Source organism: Oreochromis aureus, linkage group 22 (assembly GCF_013358895.1).
Source record: "Oreochromis aureus strain Israel breed Guangdong linkage group 22, ZZ_aureus, whole genome shotgun sequence".
Lineage (NCBI taxonomy): Eukaryota > Metazoa > Chordata > Actinopteri > Cichliformes > Cichlidae > Oreochromis > Oreochromis aureus.
Window position 1 is genome coordinate 6,199,314 of NC_052962.1, and position 17,382 is coordinate 6,216,695.

Sequence of the window (17,382 nt, forward strand, 5' to 3'; positions counted from 1 at the left end):
TGCTGGCACTCCTTGTATTGTCAGCTAATAAATAAAAGGAAAATGTTTTCAGAAAACAGACTCCAGCACTACTTGTAATCACAAATGGGAAGCCTGTATTTAAAAATCTTAGTAAAACAAAGATTAGTGTTTACAAGGCTTTCTTTTTAATATAGCGCATGGACACTAGCAGCGTCAACATGTAATTCTTGTCCTCTTTTCCTTTAAAATAAGATATGAATGTGAGTCACACACAGTTTGGAGAGGTCATCTCACGCCTGGCCTATAACTTGTTCTCTACACAAAGCTTCAATCCTCTGTTCAGGCCATCCAATTCATTTACACAGGCCGTCACTGCATTAACACGTTCTTATCATTTGGGCCCATGTTTGCTCAAGCGTGGGTTTGTTCTGCTGTCTCGCTATCGCTCCTCTGTCACCGTGTCATGTCTTATTCCTCCTCACCATTTCCACTATGCCTGTCAGCTGCAACCTGTCCTTTTTTCTCTGTCACTCTCTTCTTCTTCTTCATCTTCCTCCTTGTCTCACTACCAGTGGATTAACAGTTTGACCCTCCAACACACACTCACTCAATTTGTCCTCTTAACTTGGAGCTGCCTGTCTCCTGTCTGGATGTATAAATATTTATCGCCCCTCCTGCCCAATGTCACCGGTTAATACCCTTCTGTCAGTGTGAAATGCCGTTATCACTTCCTACTCTAAGGATCTGCTCAACCCCAAAGTCACTGCAGAATACGTCTATATGTCAGCGCTTGCTCCCCTGTGCCCCCCCCCACACACACACACACACACACACACTCCCACTTGGCCAGGGGATGCGCTTTTGAAGTGGCAGTGATAGGAGACCTTGTCTTTTGTGAGCGTCCAACCTCTCAGCTAACTTCCTGTTTATCTCTCCTGGGCACAGCCAAGGTCTCTTACTCCATTAATTTATAATGTACTAATGGTAATGATTGGGACTCATGAATAATTCAAGCTAGGTGACCGCTGCTTATGTGAAGGATTGTTCCTGGTGATGAGTGGTTTGTTTTTTTGCTCATTTAATTCACAGTTGCCATTTGTAGATAATCATTGTCATTTAGGCTAATTGTCTCTCCTGTCAATACTCAGGTGTCTTGTTACTGGCTTCACCATCACTGGGTGCTGACATAATTATTTGCACTGCCTCAAGCAACTGTGGGGTAATGACCTGCTCCCTTCTCTTCTTCCCTCCTCTCTCATCTCAGCCTTGTCTGCAGTACTGGCCTGAACCTGGCCTGCAGCAGTTTGGACCCATGACCGTGGAGCTTCTGTCTAGGACAGCTGACGATGATGTTATAATCCGTCTCTTCCGGGTTCAGAATATAACTCGGGTAGGTGGAACCACCATAACAAAAGAAATCACAGTGATGTCCAGGCCTACTCAGTGATATTTGAATGAGTATGGTGAATCAGGAGACAGATTATACTAAGAAAACTAAGTCTTGCTAAGAAAAATCAATAACATGGAAACAGCAAACTGTGCTTGCAACAGTTTTGCAACTCAGCTTGGGAAAAAAAGAATCTTAACATTTTAGAGCAATTTCAGCTTCTTACCTGGGAAACTGCTATAAAGTCAGTATATTAATATTTAGTTTGAGTTGCACATTTCTGCTCTTCTAACAATTATAGGAGTTCTAGTATTGTTCCTGCTATACATGAGCAAACATGACACAGTAATGCACGACGATGGGAGCCACGTTCTATAAGTCGATGTTAGGACTTGCATTACATGCACTATTGGGAGGACCATGTTGAAGCTTTCAAGAATCTCTTACAACCACCTTTGTGTCGAGAGCCATTACTGATGACAAGAGTCCAGCATACCAGTGTATACTGGACTCTTTTGAAGCAATTTTATTGTTTTATATGCTTTAGTATTTGATCTTAAAAGTGGTCAGGTACATTGTAATTGTGCACGCTATATATTAAAATTGTGTGTAAGCTAATTTTATATCTGAGTTATGTTACCTCGGATACCACAGATACCTTGTATGAGAGGTGCAGATAAGAATATGATTCATTTTCAGTAATGCTGTTTCAGTGCTATCAGTGGAATGAATGTTGTTTTCCTGAACCAGCTAAAGAAGCTGATGAGCCTCAACTTTCACAAAAATGTTTTTTGAAAAACATGGCAGTTTGGAAATGGGCCTGTAAATCTGTAAGTCAGTGGGGTCTATGAAGGGGTTTTTTTTTAAGCAGAGGGGAGATACTGGCAGGGTTAAAGTAGTCTGGATTGCAGCCAGATAAAAGGGAATTGTTTATAATAGAGAGAAGTCAAGCGGAGATGACAGGTAAAACCTCTTTAATGAATTTAGGAGGGATAATGTCAGTTGGGCAGGAAGAAGTGTGCATGTGTGTGACTATATCAGTGAGATCTGTTGTGAAAATCAGATAAAACCTGAAAAACAGAAGTAGGTGAAACTGTTGGGCAGGTTGCAAGAACACAGAATTAAACTGCGACTTGCTACAGTTAATCTTGGGAACAAAAACGTTTAGAATTTTTTTTTCGTAGATAGAAAATATAGCAGAGATGTGTTATTGTGTTGAACAAGAACCTTGGATTGTGCATATTATTGTTAATGAATCTAGCAAAATGTTCTGGGAAGACAAGACTGACTGTAAAAGTGTCAGAAATTATACATTTGTGATCAGACACTGGTTCAGACATATTCAGGGAGTTCATTGATATGATGAGAGTAAAGACCAGATCCAGTGTACAGCCATCATTATGTGCTTATAAGTCATTTAACTGATGTGCTAAGTTAAATGACTTTGAAATATTGAGACAGTGCAGTTTGAGGGATCATCAATGTGTAAATTAATCACACCTAACAAAATGTTTTTCTCAAAATTAACAGCATAAGATGAAAGCAGATTAGAGAATTCATTCAGAAATATTACCAGATTTAAGAGATTGGTAGATAACAATACGGCAAAGTGGATATTCACACTGAATTTTGAAAAGCAGTGACTCGGAAAGTGTGAAATGAATCATGAGTAAAATTAAATACAGTTTAAATTATCCTTGTAAACGAATGCTTTTAGTTTACAAGAGCATTAGTTTGCCTGACAGTCTCAGAATCAAGAATTCAAGAATTTGTAGTTGGGTGACTAAAATTCCGTAAAACCAGCAGTGCCCTAGTTTAAACCAACTGAAACAGATACTGCAGGTCATAAACCCATTATAAACAAATGATTTATTAATTAAAATATCTATTGTTATAAAAACCAATAACTGCAGGAGAGACGAGCTTCAGTGGCTGACACTTACATAGTACAGTAAGATTATTAAACCTGGCTGTACAAATATGGTCAATGTGGGTTTTTATATCTGTACCTTATAATCACAGGAATTGGTGAAATTGAAGTGGCTGACCTTGAGACCTAAAAACTTGGTGTTGTAGTGGTAGAACAGCGCATGTGCAATTTATCTGGTGAAAATCTATCTAATATTAATGGTAAGAAAATAACTGTACCTGTCATGGAGCAGGGGTTAGCAGGATCTTTCCACCATCATGCTGTAGAAGTCACGAGTGAAGGCTTAGATCAATATTTGTGGTCAAAATACTTGAATCCCCGTCATTTGGGTGAAGATCATTTTGCTTTAAAAGGTTCACGTAGGTTGAGGAATGATGTGAAGTTGTCTACAAAGGGGATGTCTTTATTCCTGCAGAAGCCCTTAAGCCAGATGTGAAACTTACACAGAAAGCTGAACTTCACAACACTAATAGGGGGGTGTCAGCAAACAGATGATACGCTGCTTTCAAGTGGCCATAGTAGGCCCACGAGTCTTTTTTAAAGATCTCTGACTGATGATATTTTAAGTCATGAGTGTGGATATGGACAACTGTTGTGGAGGCTTTGTGGTAGGTTTTCCACAGCTGTAGAGCTTTTAGAGTGATGTCATTCACACAGTCTGGGCTAGCTAAGCTATGCACAGGGGGAACGCTGGGTTAACTTAGTGAGCTGGTAACCAGCTTTGTATGACCACTTATCCTAAACACCAATGTTATGTTAAGTGAATCCAGATAAAGAAACATACCCTGGACATGTTGAAATCACTAGTACAGGGTTCAGAGCATGTAGTCCACTAAGTTTAACTCTCTTTCAGAAACACAAAATTCAAATTCTCCTCATTTCGGGTCACCAAGCTTGAAGCTGTTAGTTTAACCTGCTTCATGGAATAGGGCCCTGAGTAAGGAATATACAACAGATGAGTTGACAAAGTGGAACACAGGACTAGAGTATATATACAATGGGAGTGACAAACAGAGTGAGAATGAGATGCAGGTGGAGGTAACAGAGAAACACAGGGAAAAGCTACAGATATATACCAGATATCGCAAAACAGCAACCGTCCTCCTAAAAGTCCACAATGAAAGTAAGGCTTGTAGGGAATCAGTCTAAATGCCAGTGGTTTTCTTCAGTCACTACATTATAGAATCAACACTTATAGATATATTAGGTTAGATTAGGTATATGTGTTGATCATTAGATCATTGCATGTTTAATTAAATCCCCATTAAAAAATGAATGAATGTTCCTCCATCCACTTTAAACAAAGAAAATAACAGAGTGGCAGGTGAGGTGCATTTTATTATCTAAGGGGTTGAAAAAGACTTCTTAGAATTTCCACTGAGGCAGCCCACCTTTATTGGAAGCCCTGTATTTCTACGTGCACACAACTGAGTGACATCAGCCAGGCCTTACATAAATCTCTAAAGGTTTTTGGGTTTGAGATTTCAACTGTGTTTCTGTTATTTTGTATGTCATGAATTACCATGAGGAGGCAGCAACAGAATGGAGAGACACTGCTGGTTTCTACAATTCCAAACTATTTAACTTCTCCCCAGTGTCCAAACTATTTTCTCTGACTTGACTTAATGAACAGGTTTAATTGCTTTCCCTCCGTTTTCTTTCCTGTAAAGAATACGAAACATTAAGATCCAAGTGTAAACCCTGCATGTCTCTCGGTTGCCTTGATATGTCAGTTTGACAGACTTAATTTCTAAAATTGCTGTTTAAACATCTAATTTTCTTATCAAATGACATGTTTTTACTTTAACATTGAATATGGACAAAAACACTTGATCAAGCCCTACCTCAGCAGACAACTTTTTTTCAGCTGTAGTTCCTGGCACCCAATCAATTCATTTATTTTCAAGAGGATAAATGAAGCCTGACATGCGTATAATAGTTCTGAACGGTGACCTAGGTCCCAGCTTGATTTTGTTCTTCTCAGCGGTTGGAGTAATTTGCAGGGTAATAACCCTACTTTCAAAAAGCAACTGTATGAACAACATGATAACATAGCCGCATGTAGTCCCGAGACCTATTTAATAAGCAGTTATTGTTTTATTTGAGCAATTATACAATACTAAAAGTGATTTTAACAATCAAATATTACTTTAAAAAAGTTGTTTTTTTCATTTTGACCATATCCAACATTTGAGTATGACTAAAATATTTGTGTTACCAGTAGTGAGTCTTTGTCTTTGCTCACGTCTGGGTCTTGTCTGAGTAGCTTAGCATGAGCTGTAGCGGCAGTTGCACCTCCTATCCTTTGACCTCAGTAGATCCTCAACAATATTCTGTAGGTGCTTTCAGAAGCAGATGTGCCTCTTGTCTTCACCTAACAGTAGTGTTAACCTCCCCTGTTACTTCAGTATCCCACTCTTCCCCTCAATTATCTTGACATCATGTCAGAAACTTTGCCCACATGTCCTCTTCACAGGATCTGGAGAAGACAGAAACACCAGAGCAAGACACCATTAAACTCTGTCCTAAGAAGGTATTCTATTGTCCAGTAGATAGCACAGGTCCTACGTGTTACCAAACGTTATCTTATCTGTGATGCGCTTCTACCTCACAACAGAGGCATTGTTACTTCTTGTATTCCTTAAAATTAAAGGTACCTTTTGGAGTCCTTCTTCACTAAAGACACTATAAAGCAATGTTTTAGTATACTCTACATTTTCTTTAATTTTTTAAAAATGATTGTGTACAATTTCAGTTAAACACACCTTGGACCCTGAAAGTTGAAACTGTATTTTCGGACAATTTTATAGCCTGGGCTTTGGTGAGGTCAAACTTTCAAGTAGCCATCAAATACGCTAATGAAATATGCTTTTAAAGCTGCACCAATCAATATTTTTATATTAATGGATCAAGCGACCGTGTGTGATTTTACTTACAGCCTCAGAGATAATTAAAACCAATCTCTAAAGGAGATTGTTCCATCTTTCTCTGTTTTTTAAGAGCCGAAACTGTTGTGTTTTCATTTCACTCTCTGCTCTGATGCACCTGGTTTACAGCTAATGACGTTAGTGAACTATTTAGCAGCTAAAATTCCTTTTACCAGGAATTGCTGAAGGTAAAACTACAGCTGAGAGGATAGCTATTAGATTTAAAGTCATCAAGTATCTGTAAACATGTAAACATGACTACGTGAAGATGGATAATGCTGCTCTCCATGTCCCAGAATGTTTTAAATCAGCAACAGTTAGCTAAAAGTATAAAAAACTTTTGCATATTTTATTTAGGTGCAAATGTAGAAAACTGTCACTTTAAATTCAAAAGATTTGGTTATTGCTGCTTGGTAGGAATGCTTTGAAGATATGAAATCTGATGGCTTCTAAACTATGTTTACATTTTTGTTGATAACTGAGTTTGATGTGTTTTTAACAACGTCCTAATAGAAAAGTACAGAAGCAGAACAGGTCTGAGTGCTGACAGAATCGCCTCTGGCTGATAAGCACATATGTTTCTGAATGGATTTGTGGTGTGTGAAGCATGCATGATGAAGCTTTTTCTTTTTTCTGCTTCTCTCCTGTGCAGCTTCAGGAAGGCCAGCTTGTTGTGCGTCATTTCCAGTTCCTGCGTTGGTCTCCGTACCGTGATGTGCCCGACTCCAAGAAAGCCTTCCTGAGCCTTTTGGCTCAGGTTCACAACTGGCAGAGGGAGTGTGGGGAAGGACGCACCGTCGTTCATTGCTTGTGAGTCTGCTTACATACACCTGCACCATCCATTCTGTTTCTTTAATTTAGCTGTCATTGCTACAATAACCACTTGGGGTTGTTTGCTTTGTACCAGCACTGGGTAGAAAGATAGTGAAGGTTGCATCACAGCACCACAGTTCCTGGTTAAAACGCCTGCTGTGTGAAGTTTGTATGTTCACCATGCAGGTGCTGTAGCTTCCTCCCACAATCCAAAGATACACATGTTAGGTTAACTAATTTTAAATTGGCCATGGATGTAGAGTACACAGTGTGCTTGAATATATGTACAATGACTAGAAAAGTGCTAAATAAAGGCACCATGTGAGTACCTGCTTCAGGACCTGGATCACTTGCAATCTGAAAGACTCATTGTCAGAAACGGGAAGTAATTCTTTTTTTCACATAGGGCCAGATAGATTTGAATTTTTTTTTGTCCTTTAATTAATGAAATAATTTAAAATTTATCTAATATTACATTTGTTTTATTAGAAAAAATGCAAAGAAATGAAATGAAATAAATTAGGGAGAGGGTGAATACTTTTTCACAGTGCTGTGCATGTAATTTGCATCATGCAAAAGGAATTTTTACTTCATTTATTTGTCTATGTACTTTTAAAATCTTTACTGAATTCAAGCATTAGCATTATGAGTACAGCAGGTCTAAGTTTTCATGTCTAAAAGGCTGAGGTTCTCAGTCTCTTTCAGGCTCTGTTGAAGGCTGAATTTCTGAATGTTTGACCTCAAGTAGTCCGTACTGCAAGTAATGACAGCTTACATTCACATTGTTCACCTTGCTACTTTTTCTTTAAATGCTTACAGAAAGTTCTTTTCTTAACAGTTAAATTTCAGTTTTGCTGAAGAAATATTATCCAATAAATATGGCATCAGCACCGGATAATTACTGTCCCCTATCCCTCATGTCAGGGCCTTTGTTCTCTGGAGATCAGGCTATGTGTAAGACATTTAATATCTGATTAAATCCCAGCTCCTGTATTTTAATGAGAACTTTACTCAGATATTCATCTTGCATGACTGCCGGCTGGCCTTTTTCTGGCAGCATGCTTGATCTGCGGTCAGTCAAACTGTGACATTTCACTCTGTAGCTCCCCCTCTGAGAGGCTGTGTGAGCTGCTCTACCACATCTTTATTAGGTCACTCATGTCTTTATGCTTCTATTTTCTGTGTGTGTCTTTGTTCATTCCTTCTGGAGTAGGAATGGCGGCGGCCGAAGCGGTACTTTCTGTGCTTGCACCATGATCCTGGAAATGATTCGACACCACAGCATGGTGGATGTGTTCTTTGCTGCCAAAACGCTGCGCAACTCTAAGCCAAACATGGTGGAGACAATGGTAAGCAACAAGGAGGAGACTTTGGGACTATTCTAGGAAGGTTTAGCTAATGACTCTGATTTTGTTAACCCTGACATGAGTTTCACTTAAACTCTCTCTGTTACCGGGGTAACAGACTCTATAAAGAAAACCTGCTGATAGGCATGGGTGGGGGGTTGGGGCTAAAAACATTTTCAACCAGTTAGGGAAGAAATAATGACATTTCGTATTCAAAAAGAAGGAAAAAAAATTAGGTTACTACATCACCATCAGTACATTAGATTTCTACTGAAGAATTATAAAGAAAAAACATAAATACGTTTAATTTAAAAACGTCTTTGTGGCAGGTCCACTCTGGTAACTAAAACCACAGATCTATAAATAAACTTTGTCTGATCTGTTTCTCCTGATTTTTATCTTCCGTTTCTGTTGCCTGCATTTTGTTCCTATTGGATTATAGATTTCAAATCAAAATTCAAGTTGGGTAAATGATAACTAAAAACAGTATAAAAAATGTATATTTTATATCAAAATTTTATTTTCTCTTTAATAATGACAGAGTGGGCCAAACTGATTAAAATCTCTCCTGTTTTTCATGACGAATATCACGCTCAGCACCGACATATAATATAATCCACTGGATTATATTGGCGAGTCTGATCTTTAGTTACATGTTACTGTGGTAAATCAGAGTGTCATTGATGATGAATTACGTTGTCTACTCATGCACGTGCTTATCTCAAGTTGAACATAGTCTGAGTTGATTGGAAATGCATACATTCCCAGATTGTTCCAGCTTGTTTGTTTGTAAAATAACTTTTCAAACAGTATGTTTGACTCAAACATACAGAGAAATATGATAAGATATAACACGTTATCGAGTTATCACATTCCTGTATGTTTGACATGGCCACTGTTTATCTCATTCAGTACAAGAAAATAGTCTGGATGTAACCACTTTAATTACATAAGAATATTTAATAATCATGATATGAAAAAACAAGCCTCTGTTTTGTTTCCAGGAACAGTACCGGTTCTGCTATGACCTGGCCCAGGAGTACCTGGACTGTCTGGAAGTCAGATAGCATCTATCCCTTTCATCTCGTCAATCCTCAAGTAGACGGTCCAGATCCTGGACCCTGCATCTTGGATCTTTGCTCCTGCCTCCTTAGTCCATGTAAGCAGCTCTGTTTTTCTCGTTTGCAACGCCTGGATGAAACATCGGCCATAAAGGCTGATAGAGAAAGTTCCCTGGAAAATTTGTAATATACTACTGACACTCTTTTTGGCTTTTTCTCTGCGCTCTGATCCAACCCGTACTCTTTTTTTTTTTGTTTTTTGTTTTTTGGCCACTCTACATCTGCCAAAATGTGGAACACTACAGGAGTGGAGTTTATTTTATAAAACCACTGTCAACGCAAGCCGGACTACCTGTTGTACAACTCACTGACTGGATACAAAGATCTCTGCTGTATCCTGCCTTACTATGAACGCTGAACACTGATAGGCCAGGCACTGGATGATATTTTGTGTTTGTTTGTAACATTGTAAATGGTGCAATCTGCTGTTGGTGAACATCCCATGTTGTACTATATTATATTTGAATTTATCGTGGGTGGGGCTGATGGTTAAAGGGTTAAGTGAGGCTGAGTTGGAAAGGGGTCGGTCACATCCAATGGACATATCTGTACAGTGAAGTTGTCTTGGACCTAATTTCTCCTTATTTATTTTTTGTGTATATAGATATTTCTTTCCCTTCCCTCGGGTGTTTTTAGATGTTCTTAACGTCTCTCAGTGTGCCAATCCATTCTCTCTGTGTCTGTAAAAGGGGTAGGGTTCAACATCTGCATGCCCAGTCTTAAGTGTTCCATTGCAGTGTGTGGCCCAAGTCTGCTTTAGGGTGGGTTCTGCAAAAACGAATCCCTCTGCTAGTCCTGAGAGCTCCATAAAAGTAACCATGTGTTGCTGTGAGAATACAGTGAAAATCTGTTGCTTTCTAAATTTGTATTTATTCAATGTGTTTTCTTTTCTAAATAGTGTATAAAACAGGAAAAGAAATAAAATATGCTGTTGCCGCATAGCCACACTTTTTGAAGAGGTTTTTATTACAACAACAACTCGGGTTGAATCTTGGCATCCTCTATGACCTACACTTCCAGAACGAAAAAACAGATTTACATGTTAGCATCACGGATATGTTACCGAATGTGTAAGCTACACCCATAAACTGGACACATCCATGCTCTGCAGATGCAAAGTGATAACATCGTGACTACAAAGAAACACAAAAAACTACAGAAGCCACAGACTATAAACAACCACAATAAGATGCAAACTGACAACAACATGACTATAAAGACGCATAAAACACCTGCAAACAGAATTAAAATGGGGGGTGTCCTTTGCATATGTGGCTGTGTACAGAACCCAGTGGCTGTTAATGTGTCCAGGACTGGAGGCTATTTTGGAATTTCTCATTAATATTGTATCACCATATTCCTTTATTTTTACATCTTGAATTAATAATAATGCAGATTTTTTTACTGCAAAGAAGAAAACTTGAGCTTTAACACATTTTTACACACCCGCCTTCCCATTTCATGCCCCAGTTCCCCTCCCCCACAGAGTCCTACATGCATGTGTGGCAGACACTGAACTCCAAAAAGGCATTTTTTAAACACTTTTGCATTTGCAGATTGTCGCCTCCCCCAACCACCAGCACCGGGAGAAAAATCCCTCACTAGCCCCGCCTCATACATCCAAGAGATATTGGTGCTAAAAAAAAAAAAAGCACCAGACAGTTCACTCTCTTGACCCATGTTTTAATTTACGCTTATCATTTAATTAGCAACTTTAATGGACTTTTTTTTTATCACTACCACCAAACAGACCCTCTAGTATTAAACCACCTCTTTAATTGGAGAGTCCTGATGATCCATTGATCGAGGGCCCAGCACACTTAATCTGCATGTGGCGCTCCACATGTGATGCCACATCTAGTGTTTTTTTCTTTTTTTTTCGCCTTTTTTTTAATGAGTGGATAATAAGCTCCACTGATTCACTGTTTGACCCTCTACTACCCTCCAAGCTCCATTTTTTTATCAATATACTGTACTCCCACTGCGCCTTGACAGAAGAGAAAGGACACTGACAGGATTTCTAACACAGCAGGTGCATGAACTCCAGAAACAGTCAAAGAATGTGAACACAGGTCAGAGGTCACACTGGGCTGTCTGGGTGGCCTGTCCTTTTTGTCTTCCTTGTTCAATTGCATTTGCTTCTTGTGTTTTCAAAGGAATCTATCTGCTTTTCCTGCATTTTAAAATAATGAAAAGCTGCATAATGCATGTTGGATGAAAAACACAGTTGCCATTGTGTGCAGCACACAAAAGGATGGGGATGACATGCTCCTCAAAGCATCTGTTTATGTCAGATTACAGTTCACAAACCTGGAAATGTGTGTGGGTTTTTTTTTCCTCATTTACCTCCACTGCTATTGCCTTTTTTTCTTTTTAAAGCTGATCTGATTCAGAGAACAGTGCGAGACTCATTGTTGCAGCAGTGTTTACTGTAATTACTATAGGAGCCATTGTTTCACACTGAAAGGCTGTGTTCAAGTGGTGGAACTCAGACTTTTCTAGATGACTGATTGAAATTAAAAAGGAGGCTCTGTAGCTATCTGGAACTGCTTTTCTTGAGGTTTTGAGTCATCTTGGGGCTTTTTTTTACATATATAGTTACAGGGAACTGTTCTCAGGCAGATTATCAGCTTGTTATGAGTGGACTAATCTTTAAACTTGAATTACCTGCAGTAATGACTAAAGCTAGCCACATTAATAACATAGTTTAGTATTTCTTCTTTTCTTTTGCTTTTTTCATCATCACACCCTCATAATAACAGCGATGACAACAGGCTCACACAAGCCTTCTGATTGTTCAGATTCTCATTCATAAGTTATTTATATCCACATTAAAGTGCAGACACATTGAGCCGTTGTTGCATGCTCTAAGCCAATAACAAATAATGCCGGGCTGGTTTCCATGACTGATCTGATGGCAGTGGCTTACATCTCATCTTTGGACGAGTTCATCAGGATTTGTAGGGCTGGCTTTTTTCCTTATCTCACGCTGTGTTAGGTCCATAGCTTTTACATTTCTGTAATCAAATGGTATTTTGTTTCCCAAGAGCCAAATGAGCCGGCAGGAGGGGCTGTTTGGAGGGTAGCACACCCTGGCATCACGACTCTGCAGAAGGCAAGCTGTGCAAACACAAACACAAAAGATCCATCTCATCCCCCCTGCTGGCTTCCTGTTAAGGTTAAAGCCATGCGATGTGAAGCCACATGAATGAATTAATATTGTTTTTAGTTTTTTGGCAGATTGATCACAGAGAGAGAGGGTGACTGGAGATTTTATGCATGTGCTCTGCTTTCTACTGGGAGATTGCATCTGAGTTTTCTTTATCTCCAAATCCATAAAATGGATTCATCTTATGCCGGACACAACATTACATTACAGTATATTAAATTAGATTAGACAAGGACATGGACCCAAAGTGCTGTCTATAAATTAGAAAAAAGGTCTGTGCAACAAACTTCAAGATGCTAGGTTTGCCAATGCTAAAACGCTGGTGTGTGTGTGTGTGTTTTAAAATATCTTATTCAGTGTGGTAATCATTGATTATGTCAGGTGAGGATAACAGAATGTCTATGAAGGTCGCACTTAATGGCAAATATGTCATTTAGTAAGAAGGCATTACATCAGTCAGGGTAGCCTGTGGCAGTGCAGGACAAAACTGATGAGACTGTTCCCCCATCCTCAGAGGGGGAGGGAAGATGTGAAGCGATGGCCGAGGGCGAGTCAATAATGAACCTGCTTTATCCCAGTGGCTCACAGTGCATAGGACGTGCATCTTCATCCTCAGCTCTCTGTGGAACAATAAGCTCCCAGAGAGGCTGGTGCTGTCAGAGGTCGTGTGACCTGGGCACACGAGACTCATATGAGTAATTCTGCACACACTGACCTGCACATAGACCTCAGTTCTGATAAAGCCACAACTGTCACAGTTCCATGCCCTGCACAGTAAAGCACTATGCAGGGAAATGTTTACATACCATTAAAGATAACCTTATTTTGTAACTCGACTTCAGAATTGTAAACACGAGTTCTTATGACATCAATTCTTCTTCTTCTTTGGGGTCATCACAGTGGATCATCTGTCTTTATCTCACCCTAACACTGACGTCCTCCTCTATTACACCAGCCCTCTGCATGGAATCTTTCATTACATCCATGAATCGTCTCTGTGGTTTTGCTCTTTTCCTCCTGCCTGGTAGCTCCACCTTCAACATAATGTCTTTACTATAACCACCATCCCTCCTCGGGACATGTCTAACCATCTTTATCTTTGTCCCCCAACCACTCAATCTGAGCTATCCCACTAACATGCTCATTTCTAATCATGTTCACTCTTCAACTCTGCTACCTCCACCTCCTGTCTTTTTGTTAACAGGTCTATGGTCAAGACTTGCATCTTGTAAACCTTGCCATTCTTGCTGTTATTCTTCTGTCGCAAATCCTCCCTGACTCCAACTACTACTACACAACTACCTCTCCTCATCCAGTACCATAGTCCCTTTCTTGGCACATGTCACAAAGACACATGCATCCCCTTCTGACCTTTTCTGTACTTTTCCATCAACACTTTTAAAGCAAACATTGCATCTGTAGCGCTCTGTGTTGGCATGAAGCCATACTGCTGCTCACTGATCGTCACCTCTCTTTTTAAACTAGCTTCAAGTACTGTCACATATCTTCGTGGCATGGCTCATAAACCTCATCCCTCTGTAGTTACTACAGTTCTGCACAGTACCCTTGTTCTTGACAATCATTACCAACACACTTCTCCATTCCTCAGGCATCCTCTCTGTTTAACAGTCTAGTCAAAAAGTCCTCTGCTCTCTCTTTCATAGATGTCTTCATACCTCAACAGGAGTCCCATCTGGGATTTATGGACATTCCACTCTTCTTAGCTGTTCCCACTTTCTCCTTTCTAGAGGTGGGAAATGCTAAAGCACAAATACTTTGCTACTTTACTTCAGTAACAAGTTCTTTTTTTGTTTTCTGAACACTTTTTACTTTTATGTTTTAACAGAAATGTCTGTACACTCTAAAAAATGTTTTGTTGGCTTAACGTAAAAAAATTAAGGTAACAATTTGCATGGATCTTTTTAAGTTACTTCAGCTTAGCCACTATAGCGTAAATGCCACAAGAGTTCTCTAGTTAGGCAAACTCTATTCCTTACGTACAAACAACATGATTTGCTTTGTCCTCTACAAGCTTAATTAAGTTGAATCAACTTATTTTTAATTGTTTAAAAATTACTCCATTTAGTTATTAAAACTTATTTTTTTACTTTTATTCTACTCGGAAATATCCATGCAAATTGTTACCTTAATTTTTTTTGAGTACTAATAACTTACAATAACTTATAACTTACAATTATACAATAAATTACACATTGAAATTCCAGTTTTATGATCAAACTGTTTATTAGAACACCAGTCCACCATTCCAGAGTCATTGACATTTCAATAGCAGACAAAATTGTTGCCTCCATAAAATAAATGACATAAAACACCCCTGTAAATCTGTCTCAAAAAGACTGAACATTTTGACAGTCATGCTCTGATTCAAGTTTGTTTGTGTTAAAGTGATAGTTTAGGTTTTTTAAGTATGAAGTACATTGTGAGTGTATTACACACAGTAGACAGCAGTCAGCACATTCCTGCCACCGACACGCACGATAGGCTCAGTTTGTTTGTGTGACTTTGGTAAATCTGAACTAACCCGAACTAACACCAAAGTCACCAAATAACACAATTACACTTACTGATCAAGGCAGCAGGAGACCAGCAACTCCTGTGTGCTGTCAGGTAAAATTGCTGTTTTTGTCCATGGACGCTGGTGGGCCAGAGCGATTGAAACAACAAGCAGTAGAACTTCTCTTTCCTCACAGAAAAGGCTGTCTGATAGCAAAATAAAGCAGTAAACATATTCTTGATATAATGTACATTTAAACTGACATCAGTTTTATTAGGATGGAGGCTCATCTTGCGTGCCGGTGGCCCTGTCTGCTTCTCCGTAGGTGGAGCTTACTGACTGCCATCTACTGTGTGTAATACACTCACTATACATATGTACCTCATACAGCCTCACTTCAAAAGACCTGAGCTATCCTTTTAAAGTGCATTATTTTGAACTAGGTGTACTTAATGCTCAACGCTAAACTTTACACCTACTGCCTACTGTACAGTATGTAACACAACACATTGCAAACAACAGTGGAACATTTCCGTTTAATTTGAGGATAGCCTCACTCTTCACATTTTTAGTACAACAGTTTACTTTTTAGTGACATTACCTTAGGACTGGCTTTCAGATCATCCAGCTCGAGGAATATCTTTTGAAACACTTCAAAAGTGTTTTTCAGTTCTTTTGGGTAGCTGAGGTTGAGTGCATATATCAGCCCCATTAGCAAGGCACAGGCTCTGGGTACATCCAGGTCTGCTAGGACTTCTGTTCCTTCAAGTATGATCCTTGCGCTGGCTGGATCAGACGTTGTGGCACCTCTGGTTACAATCTTCATCACTTCATTGGTAATATCCCCGCCACCATCCTGGTAGGTCAGAATCAATATAAATGTTTTAAGTAATCATACTTATACATGAGAGTAACACAAAATAGGGCTGCAACTAACAATTTTCTCGATTATCTGATTAGTTGTTTGGTCCAGAAAATGTCAGAAAATGGTGAAAAATGTCAGTGTTTCTCAGAGCCCAATATGATGACCTCAAATGTCAAACATATTCAGTTTGCTGTCATAGAGGAGTAAAGAAACCAGAAACCATTCACATTTATGAAGCTGAAACCAGAGAATTTGGACTTCTTTTTCTAAAATAATTACTCAAACCGATCAATCAATTATCAAAATAGTTGCCGATTAATTTAGAAATCAATTAATAATAGATTAGATCGTAGCTCTAATACAAAGTATAGTCATGTCTGATTTACCTGCTCTTTGAAGAGATCCTCCTCCTTTTCCCTGAGATACACCACTAAGCCACGGATAGCGACCTCTCGCCTTCTCTCCACAGAATCGTCCTGTGAATAAGAAAAGAATGTCGAACTGCTTTTCGAGGAGGATGGGTTTTGATAATTACATCCAAAAAAACCAAAAAGGATTGACTTTATATGGCCTGAACTGTACCAATTATAGATTTCCAGTGATAATCAAAATAATGAATTGATCATTTCAAAGAGCCATTTCTCGAAATGATCAATTCATGAACTTGAAAATCCAGGTAACAAATAGAAAAACTGCAAAATCTTGCAAATTACTCTGCCAATCATGATCCACATCACCTATAATTTGTTTTATTATTAAGTATTTATAGTTTTAATTGATATTTGTGCCTCAAGCTCTAAACAATAATTTGACATAGTTGAGTTGTAAACAGCTACCTTTTAAGACTCAATATCACCTATTGGAAAAAAAAAGTGGATTATCCTATTTGAAATAAACTACATTTCATTCATTCATACCTCTAGCAGCATGTTCTGGATGCGCCGAATGCGCATTTTGCAGCCCCTCCTCTTGAGGACAGCAAGGACATTATTTTCTGAGAGTACTGGTCCAGCTTTGCCATGAATGTTGTCTCCAGGTTAACAGTGGTGATCCTTCTGAATTCTTGGTTTATCTGTATAAAAAAAGGCACAAATAGGCACAACATGTTAATGTATACAATTTACTTTAAGATCTTTCCTGTGGCGTTTCTACAACATGGCGTCCGCTTCCTCGCCCGCGTTTTTTGACTGAACTTTGACACAGGCTGTTCTTCAGCTAGGGCTCAATTAACAAACTTCAATCTCACATAAAAATAACTCTAGGACTTAAACATCAAAATGCATCGATGTTAAACCGAATGTATACTCAGTAACCTACATTTGTTTAGTCATGAATGTAAAACGGCCCA

At 38.9% G+C, this 17,382-nt stretch overlaps 1 protein-coding gene across 3 annotated transcripts in view; it reads left to right on the forward strand.

The window, feature by feature from the left end:
* The window catches only part of LOC116321133 (receptor-type tyrosine-protein phosphatase U-like), a 261,081-nt gene extending 250,636 nt beyond the window's left edge, over positions 1-10,445 (forward strand). For 2 of the 3 annotated variants that reach the window (XM_039605707.1, XM_039605708.1), the window contains exons 27-30: positions 1,226-1,351; positions 6,858-7,015; positions 8,226-8,367; positions 9,369-10,445. In XM_039605707.1, coding sequence (XP_039461641.1) covers positions 1,226-1,351; positions 6,858-7,015; positions 8,226-8,367; positions 9,369-9,431 — 489 coding nt within the window. In that variant the 3' untranslated portion in view covers positions 9,432-10,445. The remainder of the gene's footprint in view (positions 1-1,225; positions 1,352-6,857; positions 7,016-8,225; positions 8,368-9,368) is intronic. The other variant, XM_039605709.1, reaches the window with a different exon arrangement.
* The last annotated feature ends 6,937 nt before the right edge of the window (positions 10,446-17,382 follow it).